At 59.8% G+C, this 18,400-nt stretch overlaps 1 protein-coding gene across 1 annotated transcript; it reads left to right on the forward strand.

Annotated features, from left to right (window-relative positions):
• The first annotated feature begins 3,551 nt into the window (after positions 1-3,551).
• On the forward strand, positions 3,552-12,928 carry TMPRSS13 (transmembrane serine protease 13). Its single transcript, XM_058819132.1, has 13 exons — positions 3,552-3,572; positions 8,534-8,708; positions 8,939-9,040; positions 9,649-9,771; positions 9,849-9,978; positions 10,128-10,220; positions 10,305-10,348; positions 10,587-10,746; positions 11,327-11,499; positions 11,947-12,045; positions 12,306-12,448; positions 12,538-12,690; positions 12,794-12,928. The coding sequence occupies exons 1-13, from the start codon at positions 3,552-3,554 to the stop codon at positions 12,806-12,808; spliced, it is 1,431 nt and encodes a 476-aa protein (XP_058675115.1). The 3' UTR covers positions 12,809-12,928.
• Positions 12,929-18,400: the final 5,472 nt, after the last annotated feature.

The raw sequence follows: 18,400 nt of genomic DNA on the forward strand, positions 1-18,400 counted from the left end.
GGCCGCTCAGCATCCTCCGTGGCAGCAGCGCAGAGCGGGGCCGGGCTGTGCCCCGGCGGGAGCCGAGCGCTCGTTTTTCCCCCAGGGGCCGGCTCAGTGACGTCTCCGAGGCGTCAGGAAAGTCACCGAGCAGCCACTTCCACTTCTCTTTGCTGTCCACCCACTCACCGCCAGCCTCAGCCTGGGCTGGGCTTTCCGACAGAGCAGGAGAGGAACAGCTCTGGGGCTTTTCTGAGCAGAGCTGGGCTGTGCTGAGAAAGGAGAGCACGAGTAAGGGATGCCTCTGCTGCTTTGTTGTGAAATGAGATGATAAAAGCAGGGCACAGGTGAGTGGTAGCACCAAGGGTGACCTGGCACAGGGGTTTTCCTGAGCACAGCTCCGTGTCCTGTCCTGCCAGCAGCTGAATCCAGCCAGGTTCCAGCAGCCCTGCAGCCCCAGGAGGGGGTTCTGGCTCTCCCTGCCTTTGGGCTCAGCCTGCAATTCCCCTTTCTCCATTCCTGGGGCTGAGTGAGACTCTCCAGGCTATCCTGTGTCCTGCAAACAGCCTCACACAGGGGTGGCATTGGAAATCCCATGTGACACAGGGGCTGCCACTGTCCCCAGGGCTCTGGGAGCCCCCCAGGTGTGGCTGTGATCCCATGGCTGTGGGTTCTGGCCCCACGGGGATGTCCTACCCAAATCACCACCCAGCAGACTGTGTGAGTGCTCTGCTTTGCCCCAGAGCTTGCTGGAGGGCTTTCCTGGGGCCCTCATGTGATGGAGAGCAATTTTCCTCAACAGGAGGAATTTCCCACTGGGGAATTCGTGGAAAGAACACAGACAAAAAGAGCAAGAGAAACCAAAAGTGCTGTGGACAGAGAGCATCAAGGTGGGCACAGACATGCAGGCTCCTCTTGGAAGAACCATCTTAAAGGACTGAAGTGGGAGATTTCTCCTGTTTTCCCTGACTTACCCTTTCTGACAAAGGCCAAAAGCTGCCACAAACTCAGCAGCAGATCCCTTCCCTGCCCTGGTGTATCCCCATCAGGGCAGAGCAGCTGGTGTCCTGCCACTCTGCAGCTGCCCCCCAAAGGCACAGACTGTGTTTTGTGCAAGTCATGGCAATGAAAAGCAACGGGACCCAAAGGCAGGAGAGTGGGAGTTCTGTGGAAAAGCCACAGCGGGGCTGGCCCTGCGGGTGAGGCGCTTCAGAGAACTGGGAGAAGCGGTTGGCAATTTAGAGGAAAGTGAAAGAGGCTGAGGAGGAACGAGACTTCTGCAGAATGCTTGGATGATGTTAGAGCAGGGCTGTAGATGATGTTCTTGCTCCCAAAAGAGGGGAGGGAAAATGCATCTGATTCCATCTTATCAGAAGGTTAATTAATTACTTTATTACATTATGTTATTTTATACTATATTATTTTATACTATATATATTATACTATATACTTTATTATATATAATATATATATTATATTATATTATATTATATTATATACTTTATAATATATATAATTATATTATATACTCTATTATATATATAAAATATATATATTATACTATATACTTTATTATACTATATTACACTCTGTTACATTACATCTAAACTGAATGTGCCAAGCACTCAACTACCCAAATCTCGTGACTGTCCCCCAACAATCCCAACACACACACACACTCTGACAGGCCAAGGAAACAAAACACCATCACTGTGAGTTAACAATCTCCACATTGCATTCTGCTTTTGCACAACAGGCACAACAAACGATAAGAATTTTGTTTTCTTTCTCTGAGGTCCAGAAATATTCTTGGGAAGAGCTGTGCCTTGCTTTTCTCTGTGAAATGTGGCCACAGAGGGGGCTCGGGCTGGAGCCTGAGCTCTGCAGGGAGGGCACAGCTCTCCAGGTGCCACAGGAGAGGGCACACTGAGAGCTGGGCTGATGTGGCTCCCTGAGGATGCACCACAGAGAAACCCAGCCCAGGAGCACCTGGGGCTGTGCATTTCCCTCCCTGCCGTCCCTCAGGAAGCTTCCCAGGGTGCAGCACGGCCAGGCAGGTGAGGCTGCAGGAGCAGGGCAGGGATGGGCCCGGAGGGCTGGTTCTGCACAGCCCTGCCGCAGGACAGAGCAAGGCAGGATCCTCAGCCCGGTTCCCTGGAGCCCAGAGGCTGGAGCAGCTCTCCTGGGCTGGTGGAGCCGGCTCTGGCTGTGCATTCCAGCTCCTCTTTTGTGGCTGGGAGGGCAGGAGGGTGCAGGGAGGGCTCAGAGCAGCAGGGAAGGCGAGGATTTCAGCCCGGAGCTGTGTGCATGCTGACATTTACCATCAGGCTGCTGGGGTCAAGGCACACACGCTGTTCCCTGGAACTTGCTCTCTGTAGGTGGCTTTGTAGCAAGCGATGAGCAATTCCTGGAGGTGTTTTCTGAGAATCCCTTTCTGGGGTGGATGCAGCAGCTCAGGAGGGCTCAGGGCTGCCTGGGGTGCAGCTCAGTGCTTGGCCACCTTGGCACTCAGCAGGCACAGCCTGCAGAGGCACAAAAAGCAAACAAAACCCCCCAAAAACCACTCCTGGCTGTGAAAACTACAGAGGCGTGAACTGTGGGGTGAGGGCTGGCTCAGAACTTCTGGGAGCAGGAGGAGTCAGAGGGATCCAGCACAAACTTTCCAGCCTCCAAAGGAGTTTTGCATGAGGGGTCAGAGGGATCCAGCCCAAACTTTGCAGCCTCCAAAGGAATTTTGCATGAGGGGTCAGAGGGATCCAGCCCAGACTTTGCAGCCTCCAAAGGAGCTTTGCACCAGGGCTCCTCCAAGCCTGGATGTCCCCATTTGTCTCTTGCCCTTCTGATGAGCAGGTGTGGGTGGGGAGCTGGATGAACGAGGGATTTACACTGAGAATGATGCCAGGAGAAACCTGTGGCACTGAGGGTCAGGATGGAGGGTGAAGCTGGGCCTTTCTCCCTTAATCCTGGAATTTTCACCTGTTCCTCCCCGAGTCCTTGGTCAAGCAGAGCATCCCCAGGCTGTGCCTGCAGGCCAGGCAGGAGGCTGTGCTGGCTCCTGGCAGAGGCACCGCTCCATCAGCAAAGGAATTAAAATCCTCTAGAGGAACCGGAGGGAAACGGCGCTTCATTTCCTTTGGGACAGGGAATTCCTGACTTGTGGCTCACAGCAGCGAGGTTCTCCTGGATGGGCACGGCTGGGCATCCCCTGCTCTGCGCTGTGCCGGGCAGGAGAGCCGCGGGTGGGCGAGTGAATGGGGGGCACGGAGGGGAGGAAGGGGGTTCGGGTGAGCCAGGGGAGCCCCGGGATGCCGCTGTTCCCTGGGGCCGGCTCTGCCCCGCTCGCAGGGCCCCTGGCCGGCCGGCAGAGCGCAGGTGTTGCGGAGCTGTTGGGAAACCGGCGGCGCCGGGGCCGGGCAGGTCCGACAGGTTTGCTGCGCTGCCGGCACTGACGTACGAGCCCGCTCGCCAAACACCTCCTGGGCCGGCCCCAGCCGAGCTGGCCCCGCTCGGCACCGCGCTGCTGGCATGGCCGAGCCGCGGCTCTGAGCCCAGCGCAGCCCCGAGCCCGGCCCATGGACGGCAAAACCTCCCCGGTAAGTGCGGGAGCTGCGGGCGCCGCGGACCCGCTCCGCTCGGGGGATGGGGCGGACCGGCTTTGCTCCTGCTCTCTGCTCTCCGCTCCTGCTCTCCGGGTGTTCCCCAGGCAGCCGGAGGGAGAAGGAGCCGCAGGAGCTGCCAGAGGAGCCGCAGCCTCCGGCACCCATTGGAGGGAGGGCAGCAGCATCCCTGGTGCTGGCAGAAGTGCCGAGGCTCCTCTGGGTGCTTTGCCACACTGAGCTGTGAGCTGAGGGTGCTGTCAGAAGGATCTGGTGCCCCTTGGCACGTTGCTGATCTCTCTGGCTCAGTTTCCAGCAGCGCTGCGCTGGTGGGCACAGCTCCCCTCGCCTGCTCTCCAGGCAGTTTTCCCTGCGCCCTTTTGGGCTGGGCTGGCTGGGACCTGCTGAGCCCGGGATGTGGGGCTCTGCTGAGCATCCTGTCATGGGGAAAACATCCATCCCGGCCGGGCACCGGGCGAGGCAGCGAGTAATTACCGTGCCGAGCAGCGCCGGGTGCCAGCGACATCCGGGACGTGTGGGGCTGCAGGGGAGGAGAGCTGGCTCTGACAGCGTCCCCTTCCTGCCCCTGGGCCTGGGGGGCTGCCGGGAGGGGCACAGCGGGTTTGTGCTGGGTGTTGGCTGGCTCTGGGGAGATACAGAGTGGTCCCAGCTCTGGGTGGCATCGCTGCGTCTTGGTGATGGTGGGGCAGGAACTGGCATGGCCACATGCAGAGGCCATTGCCCAATACTGGACAGCCCCACTGGGGCACCTTGGCATTGTCACCTGGGTTAAATGGGCCATCAGGAGTGCCAGGAGCCACCCTCGGCTCTGCCATGGCAGCAGTGTCTCTCTGTCTTTCCAGGCCTCTGTTTGCCCCTCTGTGGAGCGAGGTGAGCAGTGGTTACTCTGCCCCTGGAACATCTCGGGTCTGTGCCCAAGGGGTGCCCACAGTGGCACAGGATGAGCTGTCCCTGGCTCAATAAACAGTCACTCACCTGCACTCTCAGAGTGACAGTGCCTGGCTCTGGGATTTCACTGTGCTGTGTGTGGCAGGGCCTCGGCAGTGCCCTCTGCCCTTGTTCTGGTGCTGGGCTCTGTCCCCTCCCGGGCAGGCCCCGCTCAGCAGTGGCACTTGAGCAGGACGCTGTCACCCAGAGGGATGGGGGCTCTCTAGGCCGGGGGCACCTCTGTCCTGGTGAGGACAATGTCTCAGTTGTGTGCTGGCTGAGCTGCTCTGAGCAGACAATGGATGCTTCAGGAGCTCCCACACTGGGCACGGGAGCTGTGCTGAGGGTGGGCTCAGCTGGGGAGGAGGATCCGAGGCAGCTCATTGAAGCCAGGCTGCCTCTTTCCCTCTCTCCCCCCTTGATGCTCGGGGTTTTTGGGGGCTCTGTGTCCTGCTGCTCCCCCAGGATGTAGCTGGGCCCAGGTCTGCTTACAACACCCAGGTGTTCCCTGGCTTCCGCTTTCCCTCCCACTCCGAAACCGCGGCTGCCTGCTGGCTGCTTTCCCTGGAGCCTCCAGCCGTGCCTGGATCACCTTTCCCCTGCTCATTTTCCTGGCTGCCCTGGGTTTGGGGGCCTTCCCTCCATCATGGCAGGGCGTGGAGCTGCAGGTCAGTGTGCAGCTCAGGGTGCAAAGGGGACCTCAGCACTGCTGCCCTTGGTTTGGGGGCCATGCCCAGCTCTGCTCTGGGATGGGGTGTGAGGTGCTGTTTGCACTCCTGACAGGTTTAGCAGAGGGCTCGTGCTGCAGACAGGCAGTGTGCACTGTCTGCAAGGCAAGCAAAGCTGGCCAGGAGTCCCTGAGTGTCCCCAGTGCCCCTCCTGGCTGTCCTGTGGATGCCAGCCCTCTGTGCCAGGTAGGGGCTGCCTGTGCCCCCAGCCCCTGGGCGCAGATCACTGCTGTGGATGGATCACCCTGGGCACAGATCACTGCTGAGGCTGCTGCAGCACCTGCAGAGCCGTGGGGGAAAGGGCTGAAACCGCAGCGGCGCCTGTGATCCGGGCTGGGCTCTGCCTCTGACTTTTACTCAAAAGCCAGCGAGGGATGAGTAAAGGTTTAAAGGTTTTGTGGGCAGGAGCCGGCGCTCGCTCGCTCGCTCGCCGGGGTCACGCACTCTCCCCAGCAGCAGGAACATCTCTGCAAAACCACCTCAGTTTGCTCTGCTGCAGTGGCCCCACAGTGCTCACCGTGGTAAGGGCTCTGTCACCCTTCCTGGCAGCCCACAGAATTATTTAGACTTAAAGTTTTTTAGGAAAGAAGCAGCTGGGAGTTCACCTGCGTGTAAGCAAGGGCATGTGCTTCCTGCTGAGGAGCGCTCGGAGCAGCGTGACCTGTGGCACGTTTCGCTGTTAATTTGATGTGTTTGCACACTGCAGGTGGGAGCGCTGTGGCATCCAGCACTGCTGGCTCCCTGGGCACGCTGGGCTGTGCTTTCTGTGTGTGGTTTGTCCCTTGGAGGTTTGTAGTGCTGCTAGAGCAAAGGGTCACAGCTGCTGCAGGGTGAGATGTGACACATCAGGCATGCGGACAGCACACAAATGCCAGGGAAAAAGGGTATTTACAAAAACCATATTTCAATGCAGGCAGGAGAGATCCTTTTCCCAGGAATGGTTGCTGGCATCCCCACATTGCTCTGCCCAGGACCTGCCACAGCTCTGGCTGTCATCCGCAGCGGGCACTGAGGGTACCCAGGGATGCCCCACGATGTGGGTGCACGAGAACTGAGATCCCGTCAGTGCTGTGACTGCTCAGGCTCATTCGGGCACTGCAGGGCACCCTCCAGCCTTGAGGAGAAAAAGGAGGGGCTCTGCTGGGCTCCCTGGCACCCCTGGGAGAGGGCAAGGCTGCAGCAGTGCGGGAAATGGGCGTGTGGGCAAACGTGGAGCAGATCCAGGCTGCTGGGGAAGGGCTGGGAGTGGGGCTGGTGCAGTGAAACAGAAAGTGCCTCTCTCGCTCCTCCCCGTGTGCAGGAGCGCGGGGAGCTCCACAAGGGTGGGGAGGAGGCGCCCCATGGCCAGGGGACACCAGCAGTGCCTGTGCCAAGGGCCCGGGGGTGGGAGGAGGGTTATGCCAGGGCTGGGAGGAGGTTTGTGCTGGGGATGGCCCTGCACACGCTGCTGGCCAGGGAGGGTGGCCCCAAGGCAGGGGTGCTGTGCTGCCGGCTCTGCAAGGATGGGCTCAGCAGACACGGTCCGAGCAGGGCAGGTGTGCAGCACAGGTGTGCCCCCAGTGTGCAGAGCAGCTGTGTCCCCAGTGTGCAGGGCAGGTGTCCCTGGTGTGTAGCACAGGTGTGTGCCCAGTGTACAGCACATGTGTGTCCCCAGTGTACAGCACAGGTGTCCCCGGTGTACAGCACAGGTGTGCCCATGGTGTACAGTACAGGTGTGTCCCCATTGTACAGCACAGGTGTGTCCCCAGTGTACAGCACAGGTGTCCCTGGTGTGTAGCACAGGTGTGTGCCCAGTGTACAGCACAGGTGTCCCCATTGTACAGCACAGGTGTCCCCAGTGTGCAGCACAGGTGTGTCCCCAGTGTACAGCACAGGTGTCCCCAGTGTACAGCACAGGTGTCCCTGGTGTGTAGCACAGGTGTCCCCATTGTACAGCACAGGTGTCCCCATTGTACAGCACAGGTGTCCCCAGTGTGCAGCACAGGTGTGTCCCCAGTGTACAGCACAGGTGTCCCCATTGTACAGCACAGGTGTCCCCAGTGTGCAGCACAGGTGTGTCCCCGGTGTACAGCACAGGCGTCCCCAGTGCGTGGCTGGGCTCAGACCCATGCAGGACACGTGGCCACACCGGGCTGTGACTCACAGGTAAAGCCCAGGAAGTGACAGCAGCATCACCAGGGAGGGCACAGCCACGCTCACACAGCAGCAGCAGCCCCTCGAGCTGCTCAGCAGGGCTCCTGGCTCCCTTGGGAACACCAGCAGGGAGAAAAGCCAGATGGAAAGGCCAAGGGGGCTCCCAGCAGTGTCCCCCTGTGCCTGTGTCCCTGCCCTGCCCTGCCCATGTCCCTGCCCTACCCTCTCCAGAGCTCCAGCCCGAGCGCTCCTCACCAGCCTGGCAGGGAAAGGGATGATTTCTGCTCATGAAGAAGGGTGATTTCTATCAGCGCAGGGCCAAAAACCAGAGACAGGCTCCCAGAGGGATGTGTTAGAGCCCGTCTCTGGGTGGTGAGTGGTCCTCACAGAATGGTGGCTCCACTTCTCCCTGGGCTCCCCAGTTCTCCTTCCCCAGAATGGTTTGGATGGAAAGGGATTGAAGGCTCACCCAGTTCCAGCCCCCTTCCATGGGCAGGGACACCTCCCACTGCACCAGGGTGCTCCAAGCCCCATCCATCCCACAAAAGGTAGAGGAAGCAGCATTTATTTAGGGATTTGTTCATCTCTGGAGGGAAATGAGAGGCCCTGGCTTCTGTCACCAAGGGAGCATTTGGGAGAGTGCATTTTGAGGAAACGAAACAGACACATTTTCTTTTGTGAATTCATGGATCAGGAGTGACACAACTGCAGAGCAGCATTCCAGGGCGCAGGACGTTTCAGGGCTTGGAAAACACCGATTATTAAGTGTTACTAAACGACAGCTGGAAATTGCACTGTATTTTTCAAATGGCTAATTAGGGATAGATGCATAAATTGGGGCACTGGCCTCATGGAACTGGGCCACGGCGTGACTGTCACCATGACAAATACCCGGATGATTGCTTGGCTCCCAGAGATGCTTTTGGGGAGCTCGGCTGCCTGAAGGGGGGAAACCCAGTGCCAAGGAGGGTTTTGGCCATCCTGGGTGGGATGTGGCTCAGGTTCTGGTGCAGAGAGAGGCATTGAGGGGTGACTCTGATGGCTCATTGTGGTGCCAGGGGGCTCAGCTGTCTCTGAGCTCACAGCTGGCAGGGTGGGGGACTCTGGTGGGCAGCAGTCACTGCTGGTGACAGTCCCCTCTGCCCACAGACCACTGCCTCGCCCAGCAGTGTCCTTCCCAGCCTGCTCCATGTCTCCACGGCCAGCAGCATCTTCGGTGCCCGACCTCCGCCACCTCGAGAGAACGTCCTGGGCATCAGCTTCAAACCCTACAGCCCCGAGTCCGGCCCGGCCCCGAGCCCCTGCTCGGCCTGTGACAGCTCCCGTGAGGATGGGGACAGGGCTGAGCCATGGCCTGGTGCCTGCCAGGCTGGGGAGGGATGGAGGGAGGCAGGGAGGTCACAGCTGGGGTGTGAGGGGTGTGGGGGGCAAGGGAGAGCACAGTGACCACGGGACAGGCTGGGGTGTGCATGGCACTGCTCTCCCGCAGCCCAGAGCTGGCCCCTGACCCTGACCCTGACCCTGACCCTGACCCTGCCTCTGCCCTGCTGCCAGGATCCTCCATGTTCAGAGCTCCCTGCATGAGCCAGCGGCGGCTCGCACTCATCTTCTGCGTCTCGGTGCTCATCGTGCTGCTCATCGCCCTCATCCTGCTGTGTGAGTGGGGTGGGGGCCCTGCCCGGGGGGCTCAGGGGAGCTGGGGGTCAGCAGAGTCTGGGGATACCCACACTGGGAATTCCCAGAGGGAAACTCCTGGCTCGGAGACAGGGATGTGCTCTTCCCGTTCCCTGAGCGTTCCTGACATCTGCTGGAGAGACAGGAGCTGGGGAGGGAAAAAGGAGATTGCTGCTGGGCTGGTGCCAGTTTCAGGGGTTGGGGCTGCAGTGGGCTTTCCTTCTGGTGGGCAGCTCAACCCAGCAGCACCGAGAGCTGCCCTCCCCAACACAAACCATGGTCCGTGCGCAGAACAGGCACAGACACCGGGGAATCCCTTCAATCCTGCTGCCACTCTCCAGCCCCAGGCTTGAAGCACTCACAGGCTGAATGCATTTCCTGTGGGTGAAGGGAGAGGGGCTGGGAGCAGCTGGGCAGCACAGGGGATGCTCAGGGTGCCCAGTACTCCCACAGCAGCTCCTCACTCTTGCTCACACACACCTCACACTCATACCCAGTGAGTGTGAACGCTCCAGATGCCCACCCAGGTGGGGCACAGCCGGTCACCCATGGGCAGCCCCGGCCTCAGCGTGGTGTTCTCCTGCTTCCAGTCATGTTCTGGAGGTCACAGACGGGCATCCTGTACAAGGAGCCAGCGGAGAGCTGCAAGGACAGCCCTGTGCGCTGCGACGGCGTCGTCGACTGCTCCCAGAGGAGCGACGAGCTGGGCTGTGGTGAGGCACGGGAGATGGGATGGAGGCAATGGAGGGAGCCCCAGGAGCTCCCCTGACCCTGCTGCTCCATCCCACAGTGCGCTTCTCCTCCGAGGAGTCCTTGCTCCACGTGTACTCCAGCACCGAGAGCCAGTGGCTGCCGGTGTGCAGCAGCGACTGGGACGAGTCCTTCTCCAGGAAAACCTGCCGGCAGCTGGGATTCCAGAAGTAATTCCTGGAGGAGGGGTTGTTCTGCTCTGATGGGTGCTGCCAAAGCCCTGCCCTGCCTGAGGGCAGGGTCTGCTGCGCTGTTTCCCCCTCTGGGCACAGTGAGTGACCCATGGGGGGACCCTCACTGTCTGTCCTCTCCCCTCCAGTGCCTCCCAGACCGAGTTCATCCCCCTGCGTGTCCCTGGCAAGAGCCTCACGGTGACTGATGAGCAAGAGACCATCCAGCAGAGCCTCAACAGGTACCAGGGTCCCCCTCAGCCCTGTCCTGGTGCCACAGGGACAGAGCTGAGGCTGAGGGTGGCTCTCCCTCCTCTCTCCCACAGCTCCCAGTGTCTCACAGGAAAGTACGTCTCCCTGCGATGCACAAGTAAGGAGCTGGCTAGGACACAGCTGAGGGTGGGTGCCCTTCGCACAGGCTTGGGAGCCCTTTATCCCCTTCTCAGCACAGGGGTGGGCAAATGGGACATCTTCTGGGTGCTAGAAAAGCACCAACATTGCATTCCCTGCAATAAGCGTGGCTCCTGTGGGTGGTGGGGGTGCTGTGTGTGTGTCCCCCTGTGCTCCCTTCCTCCCGAGCCTTTCTCCCAGCCCTGCTGTCCCTCCAGCCTGCGGGCAGAGGATTTCTGGCCGGATCATCGGTGGGAAGGAGACCTCTGTGAACAAGTGGCCCTGGCAGGTCAGCGTGCAGTACGGGCCCATCCACATCTGCGGCGGCACCATCATCGATGCCCAGTGGGTGCTCACGGCTGCCCACTGCTTCTTCATGTGAGTGCTGCTGCCAGCCCAGCCTGGGCACCCAGCCCAGCCCCACGCCCGGCTCACGCTCTGTCACAGACACGTTTTATGGAAAATCCTTTCCTTAGGAGTTCTCCTCCTGAGAAGCTGAGAGGCCTCAGGAACAAAATGCAAACAATGGTTATCTGCTGCTGTGGGATGCAACAGGTGCATCTGGGATTGGTCTCATGTGGTTGTTTCTAATTAATGGCCAATCACAGCCCAGCTGGCTCGGACTCTCTGTCTGAGACAGAAGTCTTTGTTATCATTCCTTCTTTTCCTATTCTTAGCCAGCCTTCAGATTAAATCCTTTCTTCTATTCTTTTAGTATCGATATAATATAATATAATATAATATAATATAATATAATATAATATAATATAATATATTTTATATTATATATTATATAATATTATATAATAATATATAATATAATATAATATCATATAAATCATAAAATAATAAATCAAGCTTTCTGAAACACAGAGTCAGATCCTCGTCTCTTCCCTCATCCTAAGACCCCTGTGACCACAGTCACACTGACTCCCTCCCGCCCCTCTCGCCCTGCCAGGAACAGCATGAAGATCCTGGATGACTGGAAGGTGTACGGCGGGGTGTCAGACCTGAAGCAGCCCATGGAGGGCATCCCCGTGTCCCAGGTCATCATCAACTCCAACTACAGTGATGACCACGACGACTACGACATCGCCCTCATGAAGCTCTCCAGGCCACTGACACTCTCAGGTGAGGTCACCTGGCTCACCTGGGCTTGGCTGGGTGGTGTTTGGGGGACAGGGAGATGGACAGGACTGAAAGGTGTGCCCTGGGAACCATGGGGTGTGTGGGGCTGCTGCCAGCTGGGGCATCCACAAAACTCACAGAATTCACAGAATGACCAGGTTAGAAGAGACCTTAAAGAGCATTGAGTCCAACCCATGTCCTAACTCCTCAACTAAACCATGGCACCCAGTGCCACACCCTGCTCTGCTGTGGCCACCTTGCCTGTCCCGTGCCCAGGAAGGCTCTGGCAGCCGCAGCCGTGGGCTCAGCTGTGCCCCCAGCCCCACAGGGGCCGCTGGGTGGGATGGGCATGGAGCGAGCCTCTCCTGCGCCCGACGCTCCTCCCTGGCTGCGGGGCCGTGCTGATTTCTGTGCCGGTGACTCATCCCTCGCTCCATCCCGCTCCTGCAGCCCAGGTGCGCCCCGCCTGCCTGCCCATGCACGGTCAGCGATTCCAGACCGGCCGGTCCTGCTTCATCACCGGCTTCGGCAAGACCCGGGAGAACGAAGGTGAGGGGGGACCGCGGCTCCCGCAGGCAGCCCCTGCACCGAGCACAGCCCTGCCGGGATCCTGGAGGGCTTTCCCGCAGGGATCACTCCCGGGATAGCGCCGGAGGGCTTTCCCACCGGGATAACTCCCGGGCCAGCCCTGCCGGCTGCGAGGCTCTGCACAAACCAGCCCTGCGAGAAGCGGCCGCTTCCTCCCTCGCTGGTGAGGGGCCGGGGGATGGCGAAGCCCCCCCTGGCCCACAGCTCTTCCTGCCTTGCAGATAACACCTCCCCGAAGCTGCGGGAGGCCGAGGTGAAGCTGATCGACTACAAGATCTGCAACAGCGACAAGGTGTACGAGGGCTACCTGACCCCCCGCATGATGTGCGCCGGGTACCTGCAGGGAGGCAAGGACGCCTGCCAGGTGAGCCGGGGGCACACCTGGGCACAGCTGCCCTGTTTGGGGACCCATCTCCTGCCTCCCCTCCTCACTGCTCTGCCCCTGTGAGCCAGGGCGACAGCGGAGGGCCCCTGGTGTGCGAGGACGATGGCCGCTGGTACGTGGCCGGGGTGACGAGCTGGGGGACAGGATGTGGCCAGAAGAACAAGCCCGGCGTGTACACGCGTGTGACAAAGCTCCTCAGCTGGATATACAGCAAAATGGAGGTGAGGTGGCAGGGCTGGGCCTGGGCAGGGTGGCCCTGGAGAGGGGCTGTGCCCCCAGCCCAGCCCTGGCACCTCACCCCGCTCCCCTCTCTGTCCCTTGCAGAGTGAGAACGACTAAAGGCAGGATGGACACTGGGCTGGCACGGGCCACTGCCCCAGGCATGGTGCCACCAGCCAACCCCCACCTCTCCGGACTGTCCCTGCAGCCAGGGACCCGTGGCTGCCCCCGAAGTTGGAAACAGCACCTGCAAAGCGCCCCTGCCCTCGCCTGGTGCCAGGGGTGGCGTGGTGGTGGCTGGGCACAGCACCCAGCCGGGCCCGGGGGGACACAGCCCATGCCAGCAGCTGGCCGTGCTGGCTGGGGACACCTCCCTGCCCCGCGTGTGTGGCTCTCCTGGAAATAGACCTGTCTGGACAGGCTGTGTGAGTGCTCCCTGGAGGGGCCCTGGCATCCTCAGCAGGGTGAGGGGCTGCCAGCTGTGCCCGTGGAGAGGGAGCTCTCTCCTTTAGCCAGGTCATATCAATGCCCGTGGAGAGGCAACCCTCTCCTTTAGCTGGGTCACAGCTGTGTCCCTGGAGAGGGAGCTCTCTCCTTTAGCTGGGTCACAGCAGTGCCTGTGGAGAGGGAGCTCTCTCCTTTAGTCACAGCTGCCAGCAGTGCCGGTGGAGAGGGAGCTCTCTCTTCTAGTCAGGTCACAGCTTTGCCTATGGAAATGGAATCCTCCCCTTTAGCCAGGTTACAGCAGTGTCCATGGAGAGGGAACCCGCTCCTTGAGCCAGGTCACAGCAATGTCCATGGAGAGGGAACCCGCTCCTTGAGCCAGGTCACAGCAGTGCCCGTGCAGAGGGAATCCTCTCCTTCAGTGACAGCAGTGCCCATGCAGAGGGAGCTCTCTCCTTGAGCCAGGTCACAGCTGTGCCCATGCAGAGGGAGCTCTCTCCTTGAGCCGGGTTACAGCAGTGCCCGTGCAGGGGGAATCCTCTCCTTTAGCCAGCAGTGCCCATGGAGATGGAGCTCTCTCCTTCAGCCACAGCTGCCAGTAGTGCCCGTGCAGAGGGAGCTCTCTCCTTCAGCCACAGCTGTGCCCCCTCAGGCTGCAGGATGAGCAGCTGTGTCCACCCTGCCACACCTGCGGGCTCTGCCCCAAGGGGAGCCCCGAGCTGCGGATATTCCTCCCCCTGGGAGGCGCGGCCGCTGCCCTGCTGTTTGCAGAGGGACTTAGGAAGTTCCTTTTAAGGATGTCCCTGCCTGCCGGAGAAATGCAGAGCTGTTTATTTTTCTGCCGTGGCTCCGGTCGGAGCCCGCGCTCCCTCCCAGCCCCGCGGCCGCTCTCAGTGCGCTCCGGGCGGGGTTTGGGGCGCTCTGAGCCCTCGGGGTGGCTGCGGCAGCTGGGACAGAACCAGAGGGAGCAGCCCTGGATGTCCCTGCTGGGAGCTCTGCGGTGCCCGAGTGCTGCCTGCAGGGATGGCACAGCCTGCCATCCTCTGTGTCCTCCCTGCCCGTGCCCCAGCAGGGCCATTTCCCTCTGGGAAACAAGTGCCTTCCTCTCCTGGTGGGCGCTGGGCACACAAGGAGATGCCCAGGGTGAGCAGAGCCTGCCTGCCCCCTTCCCCAGCCCTGGGGACAGCTGCAGGGGGGGGTCCTGTGGAGCCTGGCCACCCTGCACTCGTCTAATAAATGTTTTGGTAGTGTCCCCCGTGGAGATGGCTCTTTGGAGAGGGCTGGAAAGGAAGCAGCAGCGTGCCAATGTGCCAAGGATCCCTGGGGAGCGGGCATGTGATGGAGTGGCCCTTCCTGCCCATCACCTGCTGCTCGTGGCTGGGAGAAAAGGGATGCTTTCTGCTGCTCAGGTCCTGGGGACATCCCCTGTGTTCTCAGCACTGACCACTTCCCCTGGAAAAGGTTATGGCAGCTGTGGTGTGTGTTGTGACAGCATATCTGGGTGTGCAGAAAGCACCTGCCTCTCCTGGGGCCGGGGCTGCACCTGCTGCTGCTGGGAAGGGCTGGGGGAGTTCCTGGCCTTGCTTCCCTTCTGTGCCTTTGAGCAGGGCTGGGTGGCTGCCCCGGACCTGAACTGAAACAAAGGGAGGGACCCGGTGTCTTTTGGGAAGAGCCAAATCAGCCTGACCTCGAATCCCTTTGCAGAGCAGCAGAACAGAAACCTCCCAGGGCTCAGGAGCTGCCCTGGAGAATGGGGTGAGCAGGGCCAGGGGGCTGCTGCTCCCACCTCCCCAGGGCCAGGGGGCTGCTCCCACCTCCCCAGGGCCAGGGGGCTGCTCCCACCTCCCCAGGGCCAGGGGGCTGCTCCCATCTCCCCAGGGCCAGGGGGCTGCTGCTCCCACCTCCCCAGGGCCAGGGGGCTGCTCCCACCTCCCCAGGGCCAGGGGGCTGCTGCTCCCACCTCCTCAGGGCCAGGGGGCTGCTCCCATCTCCCCAGGGCCAGGGGGCTGCTCCCATCTCCCCAGGGCCAGGGGGCTGCTGCTCCCACCTCCTCAGGGCCAGGGGGCTGCTGCTCCCACCTCCCCAGGGCCAGGGGGCTGCTCCCAGCCCATCTCCTGGACAAGGGCACTGCTCCCACCTCCCCACCTGGACAAGGGGGCCCTTGGGCAGCCCTGCTGGGCTCCAGCCCGGCCTGGGGGGCTCTGCTCACCCCATACCGAGCCTGCACATGCAGCAGTGCCTGCCCTCAGGGTGCAGGGCAGCACAAGTTTCCATAAACAGAAGCAGCTGATCCTGAGTTAGAGATGGGGCCCTGGCTTCCCTGGTCTGGTTAAAGTGGGAATTCAGTGGGCCTTAAGGCGCAGACCCAGCCTAGGTTTGTCCAGAGGGGTCTGGGATTTTCTGTAGATAAGTCAGAGCAGAGCAGCAGTTCCTGGTGGTTCATTACTGGACAAATTGATCTTTTGAGGAGGAATAACCCAAAAATGGGAGCCCAATAAGAGCTGATCTTGCTCGAGCTGTGTTCCTGGGGCCAGTAATGTAACATTTCAGCATGTGTGGGACCTTCTCTTCTGCTGTGGATTTCTCCTCCTCAGGGGTTATTGCTCTTCTGAAAGTCTCTAACAGCAGAGAAACGCTTTCAGCCCCTAATACCAATGTAATTTATTTATTCTCAGCCTGCCATCCAGCAGTGTGTGCCCCCAGCCCCACAAGCAGGTATGCTGTGCTTTCCCAGGGGATGGACATTTCTAAGCAGATTAGCAGTGATTATTTCCTGTGCAGCCTGGCCACGGCTGTCGTGCTGCTCCCAAAGGCTGTGCAGATGGAGCAGACGCCTTGGACACCACTTTGCCTCCATTTCTGGGGGAACTGAGCTGTGCTGGGTGCCAGCCCAGCCCCGAGGGACAGCACAGGCCATCACCTGTGGCTCTTACAAAGCCCTTAGCTCAGTGTCCTCCTCCACAGCATCTCCCAAGTCAAGGGGTGCTGAGCATCGCCCCACAGCTGTTCCCAAGCTCCTCTCAGCTCTGGAAGTCGTGGGCCAGCATCTCAAAGGGACACAAATTACAAAAATACAGCCTGGCAGGCACCACGTGAATTACTGCCCATTAGCCGCGGTTTTCCCGATCTCTCCTTTTATAGCTCTCTGTTCTGCTGTGTCAAAACACGTTTGTTTACAGGGTTCCAGCGATGATGTTTGCCTGCAAAAATGTCTTTCCTCTAGCTGGGGATTGGTTCCTTTCCCTGGTCAGTAACATCATCACTTGGCACGGGTGGAGTTCAGCTGGAGCTGGGCTTGGTGGGACAGGGCAGGAGCACCAGGAATGCTCAGTCCCTGCTTCTGTAGGGATCCAGGAATGCTCCATCCCTGTTCCTGCAGGGATCCAGGAATGCTCAATCTCTGCTCTGCAGGGATCCAGGAAGACTCAATCCCCCTCCAGAAGGGATCCAGGGCACCAGGGGATGCTCAATCCCTGCTTGTGCAGGAATCCAGGGCACCAGGAATGCTCAATCTCTGCTCAACCCCTGCTTCTGCAGGGATCCAGTGTTGCAGTGTGTTGCTATCCCAATAATCCAGAGCACCAGGAATGCTCAATGCCTGTTCCTGCAGGGATCCAGGGCACCAGGAATGCTCAGTCTCCCTCCAGCAGGGATCCAGGGCAGCAGGAATGGCTGGGCCTGATGGAAAATGATGTTATTGGGGTAAACGCAGCCTTATGGCTGCACACAGCTTTGTCACTGCTCCACTCTCCCATCTCCCTGAGGCTCAGGGCCTCTGAACAGGCAATTTCCAGGCTTGGCATTAGAGAGAGAGACCCTAAAATGGGAGAGGAAAGTTCTGCAGGGCAAGTGGCTCCATTCCTGCCGCAGACCCACGGGGAGGGGATACCAGCTCCAGGGTAAGGGACAGAGGCTGGGATCAGTCCTGCCCGGCTGGAGCTGTGGCTGCGCTCCTGCTCTCCCAGACACTGAGCAGCCAGCCCAGCCCCCTTGCTAACACAAATCAGCATCTCCTGCCTGGCCTCTGCATTACTTTTGGCCCAGTTTCTCCAGAGGAGAAGCTGGAGCTCAGTGCAGCCTCTCCAGCAGCCCAGCTCTGGGGAGCAGACATTCACCATGAGGGACTGCTGGAGCTTCTTTTCCTCTTCCCTCCCCACATTCACACTGGGATCTCCATTTTACCTCCGTTTGTACAGGGAAAAAGACAATTGATGCTGATTTTTAAAATTCTACTCGCTTTGGGCAGCTCCTTGGGAATTTGTGAATAAAGAACCAAGGGAGGGAGGGAAAGCACAGAGCACACCCAGCTGTGTCCTGGATGCTGCTGCATGGGACATCTGTGCTCAGGGCCCCACCGTGCTCTCTGCAGCCCCCAGGACACGGTCACACCTGCATGTTTTACTGTGTGCTGTGGATAATGACAGCTGAGAGGCAGATAAGGTCAGAGGAGGCCAAAACTTGATTACGATGGTTTGATCCCTGCCTCCCTCTCTGCAGGGTAACTGACAGCCTTATCCTGTTATCCCCATGCATTAGAGGGACTTGATGCTTTCCAGCTCCTCAGTGTTGGTCTGTATCTCCTGACCCTTTGAATAATTGCCTTGAAATGCCAGTGCTGGTTGATTTTCTCTTTATGTTTTACTGGAAGCAGGAGATGGCTGAGGATGGAGCGGTGCCGTCACTGCCTGATCTCTATCTCAGCTGCGTTGGAGGCGGCAGGGATGAGCCAGCTCCGTGCTGACAGCATTGCTGAGGTGTTTTTGCAAGCAGAAATGGCTCTCCAGGCAGGCAGAGGTGTGCCTGGGACGGGGTGGTGCCCACGGCTCTCAGCTCCAGCCTGGCAGTGCCCGCAGCACCCTGTTCCATCTCACTGACCAAGGATCTCCTGCCCTTCCTGCTGCTCCCAGCACGCCTGGCTGTGTGATGGGAGAGCTGGGGCCTGCCACAAAGCTCTGTGTCGGGGCTTTCAGAGCTCTGCACAGCCCTCCTGTCACACAGCGTGCTGTCCTGGCTGGCTGGAGCGTGCCCTGGTTCCTGACCTGCCCTGGCCACTCCAGGTCTGGTTTTGTGCCAGGTGCTGCTGGATGCAGGGCAGGCACCAGGTCCTGGGTGTGCCTGACACTGAGCCAGGCCAGGCTGGACGTGGCCCTGCTGCCCACCCTGCCCTGAGATGGGCTGAGTGATGTGACTGAAGCCCTGTGAGCTGTGCCCCTGGCCTGGCAGCCTGGCACCCCTTTCCCAGCTCTCAGGAGGCAGCAGGGGCTCTGT

Source organism: Ammospiza caudacuta, chromosome 23, assembly GCF_027887145.1.
Source record: "Ammospiza caudacuta isolate bAmmCau1 chromosome 23, bAmmCau1.pri, whole genome shotgun sequence".
Classification (NCBI taxonomy): Eukaryota; Metazoa; Chordata; class Aves; order Passeriformes; family Passerellidae; genus Ammospiza; species Ammospiza caudacuta.